The sequence below is a fragment of the Cygnus olor genome, chromosome 2 (genome assembly GCF_009769625.2).
Source record: "Cygnus olor isolate bCygOlo1 chromosome 2, bCygOlo1.pri.v2, whole genome shotgun sequence".
Lineage (NCBI taxonomy): Eukaryota > Metazoa > Chordata > Aves > Anseriformes > Anatidae > Cygnus > Cygnus olor.
This window is the reverse complement of record NC_049170.1, coordinates 92,729,281-92,742,629: the sequence shown is the minus strand read 5'-3', so window position 1 is coordinate 92,742,629 and position 13,349 is coordinate 92,729,281. Positions and strand designations below refer to the sequence as shown.

General features: G+C 39.4%; 2 protein-coding genes across 7 annotated transcripts in view; one reads left to right on the top strand and one right to left on the bottom strand.

Moving 5' to 3' along the window:
- Positions 1 to 1,862: 1,862 nt before the first annotated feature.
- On the top strand, positions 1,863 to 13,333 carry ZNF830 (zinc finger protein 830). Its single transcript, XM_040549061.1, has 10 exons — positions 1,863 to 2,006; positions 2,129 to 2,228; positions 2,910 to 3,030; positions 3,601 to 3,634; positions 4,931 to 5,157; positions 5,849 to 5,939; positions 6,586 to 6,649; positions 9,222 to 9,302; positions 10,722 to 10,798; positions 12,658 to 13,333. Exons 1-10 carry the CDS (start codon positions 1,885 to 1,887, stop codon positions 12,839 to 12,841), a joined length of 1,101 nt encoding a protein of 366 aa, XP_040404995.1. The 5' UTR covers positions 1,863 to 1,884; the 3' UTR covers positions 12,842 to 13,333.
- The window catches only part of LOC121065899 (poly(rC)-binding protein 3-like), a 514,190-nt gene continuing 510,151 nt past the window's right edge, over positions 9,311 to 13,349 (bottom strand). For all 6 annotated transcript variants that reach the window (XM_040549057.1, XM_040549058.1, XM_040549051.1 and 3 more), the window contains one exon: positions 9,311 to 10,268. In XM_040549057.1, coding sequence (XP_040404991.1) covers positions 10,248 to 10,268 — 21 coding nt within the window. In that variant the 3' untranslated portion in view covers positions 9,311 to 10,247. The remainder of the gene's footprint in view (positions 10,269 to 13,349) is intronic.

Here is a 13,349-nt window from a genome sequence, read left to right as displayed (position 1 = left end):
GGATTGACTTCTGTAGTTGTTTTTTGAAAGATCTCATTTTTTCATAATAGCCTTAAATTTAAGTAAAAAAAATCAGTGCTTTTGAAATGTGCACCAGACTATAAACCCCTCTTCCTTCCACGAATGTAGATATCCTTGAGACTTTGTAAAGGTTAGCATGACCTCAAAGAAGCCTAAGGTATATTCCCGCTAATTCTGCCATCCAGGCATACCGTGATACCCATTTTGCTACCGGATCAATCCCCGTGCCCCCAGCCACCCACCTCACCACGTCAGAAGGCAGACGAGTTGCTCACCTTGGCGCTACTTAGCCTGTTGTCTTCCTGCAGTTGCTGTATTGCTTTGGCTCACCTCGGATTTGCCATTCAGGCAAAATGTCGTGCCATGAAGTTTGTTTTAGAAAATGGAAATCGAGTCCCACAGCTCCCTGTTCTTCCCCAGCTCCCTGTAGGCCGCAGCGTGAGATGTTCCCAGCCTGCCACCCACGGGGCTGCGGAGCCGCCAGCTGTGAGATGGCTTGCTCTGTGAGAACAGCAGGAAATAGCTACTTCTTGGTGAAATTCTCAGTGAGCAAGTTCTGGCAGTAATATTGTGAGCTTGGATTAAAGCTTCTTGGTTTGTGGGCTTTTTTTGTTTGACTCAAATGATCAGTCATGGTTTGGAGTGGTATGCTTGACACCACAGAACTCGGGACTGGAGTTTTTAGTTAACTTATTTTATTGTACTATGGTAAATAATAAAATACAGAAAGTTCTCTGCTGCCCTTGGTCCTGATGTGGTTACTAAACTACGTGTATGCGTAGTGGAAGGAGTGCATGTTGCTGTCCCCGTGAAAGCGTGTGCGGTGGAGGCCATCAGGAGGAGTGGAGCAGGTGCTTCCATAACCAGCAGGCCCCCACTGCCTGCTGCGGGGCGTCAAAGCCACGGGTAGTGGAAAGCTCAGCCTGGAAGAAAACCTGGCCTTTCTGGCTTTTTTTTTTTTTTTTTTTTTTTAAGCAATTTTCACAGTTGTATATCACCTGGAGTACTTTCAGCCGGTGTTTGCAGCATCTGGCTGCATGAGGTGTACTGGTGGTGGGTTTAATTTTTTAATTTTTATTTTTTTACTTTTTTGGCATTTGTGGGGGAACTTGCAAGCACTTTAGTCAGAAAGCTTGGCACGCGTTTGCAGGATGGTGCCTATCCAGCCCTGGTGGCGCTCTGAGGGTGTAACTGCTGAAGGGACGTTGCTGAAGGTGGAGAATTTAATTCTGCCCCTGTTGCTGACAGTTTTATGCTTGTGGTTTTAATTTTTGTGATTTTTATTTTTGTAATTTTGAAATTTTATTTTCATTTATTTTGATTTTTTTAGTTTTGTAATCTTATTTTGGTAATTTTGTGTTTGAATATTTTCATTTTTGTAGTTAATTTTTTATTTTTGCAATTTTATTTTTGTCATTTTTTTGGCATTTTTTTTTATTTTGGTAATTTTATTTTTGATTATTTTCAATTTTTATTTTTTGTAATATTTTTGGTATTTTTTGTACTTTTGTAATTTTTATTTTAATTTTTGTAATTTTATTTTATTTTTATTTGTAATTTTTATTTTATTTTTGTAATTTTTATTTTATTTTTGTAATTTTTATTTTATTTTTATTTTTGTAATTTTGTTTTTTTTTTTAATTTTATCGCTTACTTTTTTAATAGTTTTGCGATTTCATTTCTCCCTCCTTCCCCCTTCCGGAGGGGCGGGGCCACCCCCTCCCTCCACACAAGCCCCGCCCCCTCCCCAAGCCCCACCCCCACCTCCCCCATCGCCCAGCGCGGGGGCGGAGCCTTCCCGCTCCCTCCCCCCGAGGGCGGTGCCTGGTCCCCCCCCCCCCCCCCCCGGTGCTGCGGGACAAGATGGCGGCGGGCGGCGCGGGCGCGGGGCGGGCGGCGGTGCGGCAGGAGGAGCTGCGGCGGCTGATGCGGGAGAAGCAGCGGCAGAACGCGGACAAGAAGCGCATCGAGTCGCCCTTCGCCAGATATCCTCCGCCGCTGCCCCGGGCCGGGGGGGTGGGGGGTGTCGCGGCCGCGGCGGGGGGGGCGGGGGGCCGGGGGGGTGTCTTGCAGCGCCCGGCTGCCTTCCCTTAACGGCCGCCGCCACGTACAACAGCCTGGGGCACCTCAGCTGCGCCCTCTGCAACGCGCCCGTGAAGGGCGAGCTGCTGTGGCAGACACACGTCCTGGGCAGGCAGCACCGCGAGGTGAGACGGGGCTGCGGCGGGGTTTCAGCCCGCAGGCACCCGGGGAAGGGTCAGAAGGGCCGGGAGGGGGGGTCCTGCTTCAGTGCCTGCCTCCGAGTGCATCGCTGGGGCAGCGCGCGGCCGTGTGTCTTCACACCTACCGGTGTGGGTCTTACAGCACCTCCTGTTCCAGTGCCCCAGCGTGAGTCCCTCCTTCCTACCTCTTCCTACATTGTTTACTGCTCTACTGCCACTAATCGTGGTCTTTCTCAGTCACACAGCCTGCCTTGTGTAAGTGCCAGTTCCTCTGCCCCCACATCACGTTGTTTTAGAGGCTGACAAAAACATTGATCTCGGTTTCAGAAATTTCTTCTCAGAAAGAGCAGTCAGGCACTGGAATGGGTTGCCCAGGGAGGTGGTGGCGTCACCGTCCCTGGGGGTGTTCAAGGAAAGGTTGGACGTGGTGCTTAGGGACATGGTTTAGTGGGTGACATTGGTGGTAGGGGGATGGTTGGACCAGGTGATCTTGGAGGTCTCTTCCAACCTGAATGATTCTATGATCTGTGACCCCTGTTTCAGTGATATTGCTATGGAAGGACATCAGTTGATTTTAATAGGATGTTCTAAAACTGCTGTATTTTAAACTGCACAGTCCAAAAGTTCCTGACAGGAAAGCCTCTTAAAACGTGTACTACTTTACAGAGAGTTGCGGAATTAAAAGGCACAAAGCAGACAGCAACCGGTCCAGCTGCTAGCACATCGTCTCAGCCTGTCAAGAGAAAAACTGTTGACACAGAAAATACAGAGTTAAAGAGAGCGAAAGGTAAATAGAGAGCGTGCTTTCCAAGCACATGACAGAATCTAGCTATTTTGCATCTTGTATCCTTTTGGTTTTCTTTTGCTGTACTGTGGAAGTGAGTTAACAAGATCGTTGAGTTAGTCTGTCAGCCTATTGCTGCTTGAAAGGGAAGAAGTCTGCCTTGCTCTTTGTGAGTTCACTGATCAGCAGAAAACTGCTGTTTTGGTAGTTTACCTTTTCTCTAGCTTACTGGGTTAAAATACTCTGTTTTCTGTGGTTCATATACAAGGAGTGTTTTTACTTTGCTTTGTTATATTAAGTACTGTGAGGCACACTATTGCATTGGTCTTAAGTGAGCGCGAGAACCTAAGCAGACACTATGAATTTAAGGTAACATCTTGTGTAGGTTGGGTTTGGACTCTCTGTAGCACTCATGGTACCTGATGATAGATACTATGGGACATTCAGTTTGGAGCTCTTAAGAAATAATGATAGTAGTTCCTAACTTTCTGAACTTGCTGCAGTAGTTTGACCATGAGAGATACTTCTTTTAAAAGCATGGGTTGTAAGAAGTGACTCTTGGCTGTTATACAGGTACAGAAGACAAGCCACATACATCTACATCTGGGTAAGTAGATCTTCTATGTATCTTTTTGGTTGTAACTATACCAGCTGGTACATTCTCACCCTGTTCTTCCTCATCTCTCCTACCCAAGGGTAAAGGTTCAGAGAATCAGCAGATTCCTGCTTCTGCTCGGTTTCTAATGTGGGTACATTCCTGAATGTAGCAGCATCGTGCTCTGTGCAAACGAGAAAATCGTGGTATTAACTCCAGTCTGTGACAGAACAGGAATTCCTTTACTGTCACTGTCTGACTTATACTATGTAATATGTGTTGTTATTGCACTGTCTACTGGAATGAAAATAACTATATTGTGGCATGCACTCCAGTATTTAATGATGCCATACTGCAGAAGAGATGATAGTCCGAAATGATAACAAATTTTGTAGTATACATTTAAATGATAGTTAGCCACAGAAACTACTAACAAATGTCATCAACACTTCTTTATTAAGACTTTTTTAACTTAAAATTCATGTAAACACTTATCTTGTAGCTGAACCCTTGCAAAGATACAAGTGTATTTGACTTCAGGGGATTGAGTTACACATCTTATTGCCACTTCAGATTTCTGATGGTGTTTAGACGTCTATGTGGGGTTGTTAGGTGTCACATGAGGCCTGCAGCGTCCTGTACATTTTTTCTTACGATAAAGTATTATTTTGCATAGATATTAGGTGGTGTTATCTTGATGCTAAAGACACCTTGTAAGAATTTTGTATGTGTGCGTAGAATTGCCATTTGAGAGGTTTGTTCATTATTAAACTGATCAGTATGATTATTTTAAAAATATAACCTAGCAAAATGTTTGTCTTGGAGACCTGCAGCTATCCTAAACAAATCTGGGTTTTCTCATTGCTGAGCCTGCACAGCACTTCCAAGCTGCAGTAGGTACCCAAAGCGAGTGGTTGTATTAGACGTGAAGGGTGTCAAGATTTAAGTGACATCTTACAGATGCAAATTGCTTTGAATGCAAAAGTAGAATTACCATAGCTGCCATTCCTCCAAGCTCACTTTGTTGTAGGATACTTTTATTAGTTTTTATCAGAATACTCAATATAAGAAACAAAACTGAACTGAAATGTGTTTTCAGCTTTAGCCTCAGCATTCCCGGGGAACTTCAGAAGAAAGCAGCAATTATGTGTTGCCTTCAAACAGTGGTTTTATCAGTAGCTGAGCAGTTTAGCATATTGTACAAGATCTGTGAGCGATACAACCTTGTAGATTGAATGGACTGCAGATGCTGGAGTCAAACTGATTTTTGTGATATTTGAAACATTTGCATTGTGTACTCCTCACTAGGCTACCAGCAGATTTTTTTGATGAAACAGAGCAAAACAGTGCAAGCAAACAGATTTCAAAGGGTCCCGGTCCCAGTTTATTGTCAGGAAATTATGATGATGATGACGACGACGACGACGATGATGATGATGAAGAGGAACAAGATCAATCGAACAAATCTTCCGTTACACACAAAACTGAAATTCCACCTCCAACTCCAGAAGCAATACCTAATTCTCTACCTACAGGTAATGATGAATGAAGTGGTAAGTGATTCTGTAAGAAGCAGCTCTGTTAGGGTAGAATAGCACAGTTCAGTTGGAAGGGACATGCTTGTTTATAATGTGGAGCCCAGAACTGCACACAGTACTCCAGGTGAGACCACACCAACGCTAAGTATAGCAGAAGAATCACCTCTCTTGACTGTCTGACTGTGCTGTGTTTAATGGCACCCCACTGGGCTGCCAGGGCGCGCTGCTGGCTCATGCTGAGCCTGCTGTCTGCCAGCAGCCCCAGATGTTTTTCTGCTGAGTTGCTCTCCAGCCACTCTGCTCCCAGTTTGTGCCCGTGTCTGGCAGTGCTCTGTCCCGGGTGCAGCACCAGGCATTTACCTTTGTTGAACTTAATGTCGTTGATGATTGCTGTTGATGCCATTGACGATGGAAGGGTTCTTGTTTATTTTTCTAATTATTGCTATTAGCTGGCTATGGTGTATTACTGGAAGGAGAGAGATTCTTTGCTAGTTTGTTACCATGCAGTGTTTTCTCACCACGTTTACCACTTTTATGTTGTAATTGTTTGAGGCTATCAAGTGGAATAACGTCTGGCTTTTCTTCCCTTGATTCAATAAGATATTAATTTAAATTCCTGTCTAGTCAGAATTTTATATAGAAGGTTGAATAGTTCTTTTTTCTCACAGGCTTCTGTCCTTTCTTTCAGACTTCTTTGACAGCAAAACTACAGCTGCTCCTGTAGTTTCCCATTCAGGATCCATACAGAAAGCAGAGATACAGGAGAAGATAATAGAGAGGTAAACAATCAAATCAAATATTGAAAAATTTTGGAAATTTAAATAGACATTACCCTTCCAGGAAATATAGGTTGTGATCCTTAAAAATCCGTCATATTGTTAACTCGTATTTGGGATAGTTTGCACATATGTCAGCATCAAGTGTTGTTTCACACCCTAGGGACAGGGGGAGCAGTGTCATGAGGGGCCTGTTAGACATCCCTATTTGCAAGTTTTAACACGTGGTACTTTTGAAGTTTAGTGTCAAACGCTGCTTTTAACTGTTTTAAAAAAAAAACAACAAACATTTACTTGTTCTGTGGCAGTGGTTCAGCTCACCTAGGCACTTTTTTGGCATTAGTTTAGACTATCGAAAGTAGAGACTTCTCTTAAAATGTCTGGATGCTTAGCACATTGGAACAAGTAGTTTAGGAAGCCCGGGCTACAGCTCCTGTCCCGGCAGTGAGGTTTAAACTTCTGAGTTTGTTGAGGCCACAGTGAAGAAACAAGTTTTGATGGTTGTAGGTAAAATTTGTGTCATAAAAAAGCTTCCTTCATTTCTAGGTCTTTTTATAAAAATTAAGGGTTTTATTCTTGACTGTTTTTTAACCACAGTAAAAGAGGTTCTAAAGTGTTAACTTGGAGTAACCATAATCAAACATTCCAGGAAAGAAAACACTGCTGAGGCTTTGCCAGAAGGGTTCTTTGATGATCCTGAGGTGGATGCAAAAGTAAGTGACCTATCTTTTTATGCTGCTGGATTTATTTCTGTCTGTTGTAATAATTTTCTGAGTAGTGGGGATATTTTTCCAGGTAATTAGTTGTGCCAGAATATAAGAAAATGACTAAGCTATCTCATTCTGGATTAATTAGAAGACATTAAAAGAGGGGTGGGGGTCAGGAAGAGCTTGTTATATCATCTCTCAGAAGGTATTTTTGATTGCAATTCCTTCATGGCTTATAAAGAAAAAGAAATGTTATTTGTTGATTTAAAATGCTAGATTGAGATTTGGACAATTCACCTGTTACTCCTTTGAGTCACCCAAGAAAAAGCATTTCACCTCATTTTTACATCCAGTTAGGCTTCTGAATTGAGGATATAAGAATGGTTCTCTAATTTCTGAGATCCTGTTGAAAAGCATAAGAGTTACTATGCAATGTTGTTATACAGCCTGTTAGAATGAAAACAGCTGGATTATGGCATGCGTTGTAAACTCAGCTACTGGCTACTACAACAGTGAACGTGGTCTTCAGCCCTCTCATATTTTACTGCTATGTTTTTTTTTCATGCTCAGAAAAAATACCTGGACATTCTCCAAAAAATCTTGGAATTTGGTCAGATTCATTCATACTTACCCGTGATTCATTCAAACTTACTATTATTTCATAATAATACTGCTGACTCAAAGCTTTCTTCATTTTCCTTGAGTATATTTTTCTATTGTTCACATTGTGTTAGGCTGTTGGTGTATTTAAATTGGGGTTTGATTTGGAGACCTTCCAAATAATGCTCCTTTATGTCCATTTAATCCCATCGTCACAGTTGCAAGCCTAGGTGTCTTTTTGCTCTGGCAAGATTCTCTTGGCACCACAAATGCACACAAGTCTGCGGTGGCATATGTAAATACTTCTGAATAACGACATTTTGAGCGTTCAAATATGTATCTGAAAAAGATGTGTTTTTTTTAATTTTTTATTTTTATTTTTGCATGTGACTGTTGTGTTACATTTGTCAATATGTAGTTTCAGCATGACTTGGGAAGCCTGTACAGAGTGGAAATGTCTAGCTGGCAAAGGAGAACATGCTTATATTTGTGAGGACATTGGTTAGTGATCTTTGGTCTGGTCATCTTCTCAGATTATAAAATTTATAAGTGGATATATGGCTCAGTAAGCTCTCTCTTGAATTGCCTACAGATGCACTTCTTTTTAATCAGCCCTTTCTAAATTCAGCTAATGTGAAGAGGAAGGAAAATGTGGCATCACTTACAGTGGGATGACTACAGGGATTCTGTGTTGGAGTTGTGCACAAAATAATTATTCTCAGAATTAACAGCGGTGTTTCTGGAGAGGGGGTTTTGGGCTTCAAAGGGTTTTTGGTTCTTTACATCAGGAATTTATGAAGCATATGAAATCTGTGTTAGACAAATATTTCAAGGAAAAATAATATCTTTAGTGTTTAAATTTATTGTAAGAAATACAAATAATTATGAATTACAAAAGACAACCACAATGCATAGTAACACAGTACATACACACATGATAAAAATAATCACAAAACAGAAAATGAAATGATGACTTCCGATACGTAGTTTGCTGGGAAGCTTCTAACGTATTCTATAAACTTAATTCATGCTACTGGATTTTATATAATAATTCAGGAACAAAACATACCAGACCATTGTCTTTACTGGGATGATGACTGACATGTTACCAAAAGAGAGGAATGAATAAAAGAAAAACAAAGCTAATGCAAAAGGATGTCACAAATTGTTCTGTACAAACTGCTTAGTTCTCTTAGCTATGTGATTTCCACCCAGTCCAGAACCAGGCATAATCTGTCATCTAGCATCTATGTCACAGCTTCCAGTCTTGAGCTGTTCTGGTTACACAGGTAGATTATCCGATTTATTTGCTTAAGTTAAAAGCACAATCTGGTTTTGATTACTTTATTTTTAGATCTTAAAAAGTAGGTGTAAGAATGGGTTTCAGTCCTCTTGTTTTAGTAATTAATGCTGTCTACCACGGAAGAAAAAGCTTTGCAGATTGTTTGAAAAGTGGAACGTAGCTATGCTATTTCTCCTGCTAGCCAACAAAATCAATTTATACTTGAAATATAATCAGGCTACCACTAGTTAAACCAGTAACTGAATAACACCATATTTTATGTCATGCTAAAAACAAATACTTTACTCCTTTTTAGTTTGTGTCCTAGCTCTTATATACGACTGAACAGACAGCTCACAGAGAAATTTAAAATTTACTACGTGACATAGTGAAATCAGATTAATGGGCGTAGTCACTTTTGTTAGTCCAGGCATCTCACACCATCCATTCTAAGTCAATTGTTCTTTAATACTGTAGTCAAACTTCTTGTTTAAAACTGGGAATAGAGTCAGATATTTTTCCTCCAAAACACTTGTGCTGCTGTACTATCCTAGTTACTTCAATTTAGGTAATGTATATATTTTGACCAGGTTTCCTGAGAACATGGCAAAATTATGCTGTTTTTTCCCAATTGTTTCCAGTTGTTGGCTCACTAGGCATTAATCATTAACGAGCCTGTGTTTTCATGTTCTTTAGGTGCGAAAAGTTGATGCTCCAAAGGATCAGATGGACAAAGAATGGGATGAATTTCAAAAGGCAATACGACAGGTCAACACGGTAAGTAATGGAATCTATTTTTATTGATTCTAAATACTATACACAAGAAGGAGAACAACAGTTTCATGCAGCTCTGTGAAATGACTGACATGCAGTTGTCAGCACTTTGTCTGCAATACAGTGTGTGGTTAAATGCACTTTATAAATGAGCAAATGGTTCTTTACGTTTTCCACTCAAGGAAAATTAAGTTGAAGATACTCTTGATGAGGAGCCAGTCATCAATATATATAGTTGGATTTATTACATTGCATTTAAATAAGATAGCATAAACCTCAGACCAGTGTTGTGTATTCAAAGAGGACATGATTATGGGCTCTTCTTTAGATGAGATATATTCGTATCTTAACCTTGAAGGGAAGAAGAAGAAAAAAAAAAAAAAAAAACCCAAACAAACAAAACACTACCACCCATTTGTCTCCTTGAAAAAGGATCTATAAAGTGTAAGTAACCTTGATTTTATGATTTGTTTAAATGTACTGGAAAGGAACCCCAGAACCTGGGAAAGGGATGTAAGATTCTGTGTGTGAGATGTAAGTTGACCATGATTTTTCTGTACTTCCATTTTTTTTTTTTTTTTTACCATTTAGCATTGCATGGAAAGTCTTCAGAGAACAAGTTTTCATCTGTCCTTTGTTACCACCTAAAACTGTCTTTACAGATACGTGGTGTTCCCACTGTTTCCCTTGGGTATTTGCCAATTTTTAAAAATTTTAATTGGAAATGAAGTTGTCAACTGTCATATGTCAACTGCTAAGAAAAGTGGTGCAAAAAAAAATCGTCATTGCTCATTTTAAAGCGCTCAGCACTATAAACAGAGGAAATATTCATACAAAAGCAGTAGTGGGTACATTTTGCTAGCATTAGCCATTCATATAATTCTTCAGCTTAGAAGGAATCTTCTCAGTTATGCGTGGACCATTGATTGCATAGCATCTCCCAGACATTCAGATTTGAGAAAGTATATGCTGAAAAAAATAACAGGTTAGAAATACTTTGGGATCCAGTGGGAATATTTAACCAATACTTTCAATAATTACACAATATTTGTGTAATTAAGTCCCAAGTATTGGGATATAGCTCCAATTTCAGCTTCAGACTTTGGATGCACGTGGCTTGTTTATGCTCAGTTTCAAATAGTAGTGTATTGAAAAAAAATCAAAAGGTTAACCCCAAATCAGCCAAACTACTTTTAGCTTTTAGTTTTAAGAATAAACATTTTAATATATAATTAAACCAGATCAGTCTCTTTCCGTATATGCCTCCAGAGTCTTTTGTGAAGGTGTATATGTATAGCAGATTGACAGTTACGAGGCACTTGACTTGGGGTAGAGGGGAAGAAAGGAAGACACAGGCGCCAAAAAGGAATGACAGAGGAATTCAGGATGAAGGTGAATTCTCTTAGAGCTTTTCTTGTTTAGATTTCAGAAGCAATAGTGGCAGAAGAGGATGAGGAAGGACGACTAGATCGGGAGATTGGAGAAATTGATGAGCAGATGTAAGTAGATCAATTTTTCCTCAGACTTTCTGTTCTCCAGCTGTAATGGATCACTGTTTAACTAGAATGGTAAAACATTTTTAATTTTCTGTGATACTACCTTTTGTTAGTCACCTAAATATTTGAAGGAGAAAGAAAGACTCCCTCAAATCTCAGACTGATACCTGATAAAAACATGAATTTTGGAGCAAAGGTATGAAATTATTTGCAAAGAGAGATTGAACTACAATCACTGAAAATACAGCAAGCCAGGCAAGGGCAAAATAAAGCAATAGAATGTAAATCCTTTGCCTAAATTGCCTCACTCCACCTGTCAAATGTCTTAATTTGCATCTCTCTTTGAAATCTGATTGATGTAGAATTAATGTGAACCTATTTAGCTGTTTTTTTAAAGAGCTTATATTCTGCAATGTAAACAATTAAAATATTCCATAATGAGATCTGTGTTTTGACCATACGTTTGCTGTGTAAAAAAAGCATTGTTCTGTGACTAGTTATCCTTTTTCTAATAAAAGTTAACTTAAAGGTTTTGTTGAATGAGACACTTCATTACCTAAATGTTTGTTGTTGAAATGGTAAGTGTAGCATTATTTTAAATTCTAAGTAATCTAAAGTACAGCTCAGTGGAACAGATTGGTACCATCACAAGGTTGAATAAGTAACTCACAATTAACTATGCCACTGTTAGAGACTGAAAAGAAAAAGTTGAATCCTGATTTTAATGAACCTTTCAGCAAAAAGAAGGTACAAAAAATAACAGCAACACTTCAGTCATCTGGACAGACTTCTGGACAGTTGGCATAATAACAACAGCGCTGGGTTCAATTTGAGTTTTGGTAGTAAAGGAATATGTTTTAACAACGCTGCTATAATTCTGAAGAGGGCTTGAGCTAAACCTGGCTGTCCTTGAGTTTTTACCAGTGGCTTAGGTTGCTACAGCACATAGAACCAAATTCAGAAACTGGGAGAGTTTCATTTTGCTAGCACAATTATTTTGCCTGAGAGAAAAATTCCAAATTTTTAAACACTGTTTCTGTAGCTTTGTGTTTTGAATGCATTTAAGTTCAGACTCTTCCAAACTAAATTCAAATTCAGAATCAAATCAATTCCAGTGACAGTCATATTTTCCTTAGCCTTCAAATATTCACATATGGCTGCCCTGCAAGTTACCCTATTGCAGATATGTAAGGGGAAACAGGATTCAGGCAATTATCTTTACTGTTTGACTCTTCCTAGCAAATAGGATTGGGAAAAGCAAAGACGAAGAAGTATCAGCCTGACTTAAATACATGTGTTCAACAAAATATCCTGTTAAAATGGCTAGAATTATTGTTACAAAACATATTTTGTGGCTAGAACTTAAGTAAATAGAAAACTGAAACTCGGGGATTTCATTTACTTTAAAAGTTCTAGTGTAGCGCTCAGTAAGCAGGTACATGATCTGAATACTTGTGCTACTTTTTTGTCTTTAGTTCAGACATACCGCCAGTAAGGTATCAAATTGATTGCCAATGATCACCTTTCTAGTACATGCGTATTTGCTACACCCTAGGTGGAGCAAAGGCTGGCACCTCTGTGTGGGATAGAGCTTCTGTGTTATTCTGAAATCAGTCTGTGGGGGTATTGCAATTGTTCCATGTTTGGATTAGCGCTCACTGCTAGAGAACTGACTGCACTCCTTCTCTCCTCTGGTCTGTTTCTGTTTGATTAATACAGAGAAGGTGCAATCACATTTTCAGTTGGTGGGAAGCTGCTGAGCTTTATATATCCAAAGTTGGAAAAACACAGTCCGGCACTGTAGAAAATGCATTTAGTTTGAAAAGGCCACAAATACTAATAGGTGGTTTGCTTCTCAACAGTGAATGTTATCGCCGTGTTGAGCTTTTGCGTAACCGCCAGGATATGATGAAAGAGAAATTTAAAGAAGCCATGATATTAAGAGCAACACAAGAGAAAGAAGATGAGGCTATTGGTAGCGAAGATGAAGAAGAATTGCAAGATTTGCTGTCTCAAGACTGGCGGGTGAAAGGGGCTTTGTTGTAGCGTTTTTGTAACGTGGCTGATACTCTCTTTATCATGATGTTACTTCCATTATTAGAAGTGAAATGTTTTCGTTAAATATTTATTTAAAGAGGATCGTGAGAGGGTAAAGAGCCAAGTGTGTTTAAAAAACAAACCTTTGTAGGTCTACAATGGTGTATTACTTGCTGTAAAAATTGTATATTGCAAATGTTTTACAATTTTGAATGTACTTTTATTAAAAATACTGATTTCCTACCAGAGGTATTTTAATGGGATTAATTAGTTAACTGAGGAATCTCTAAGCTTTTGGTAACATTAGTTATATCTAGTAATTTGGAGACTTGGGTTATTGTGTATAGAAGTAAAGGACTAGGAAGTGTTAGTTTACAGAGTTTTCCTACATGGGATGGGTAGCAAAACGAAAATCTTACGCCTTTATGTTATCTTAAAAGTTTATCAGCTCTTTCCTCCACTCCCCCGCTCCCCCAATAAAACATGTAGTTTTTTCAGGAACTGTTAGAGTGTTTCT

Bases quoted from the DNA above. Each gene is read 5' to 3' on its own strand.
- ZNF830 (XM_040549061.1), top strand. From the start codon at position 1,885: ATGGCGGCGGGCGGCGCGGGCGCGGGGCGGGCGGCGGTGCGGCAGGAG. The intron at 2,007-2,128 runs ATATCCTCCGCC...GGCCGCCGCCAC, and splicing joins ATCGAGTCGCCCTTCGCCAG to GTACAACAGCCTGGGGCACC. The intron at 2,229-2,909 runs GTGAGACGGGGC...ACTACTTTACAG, and splicing joins TGGGCAGGCAGCACCGCGAG to AGAGTTGCGGAATTAAAAGG.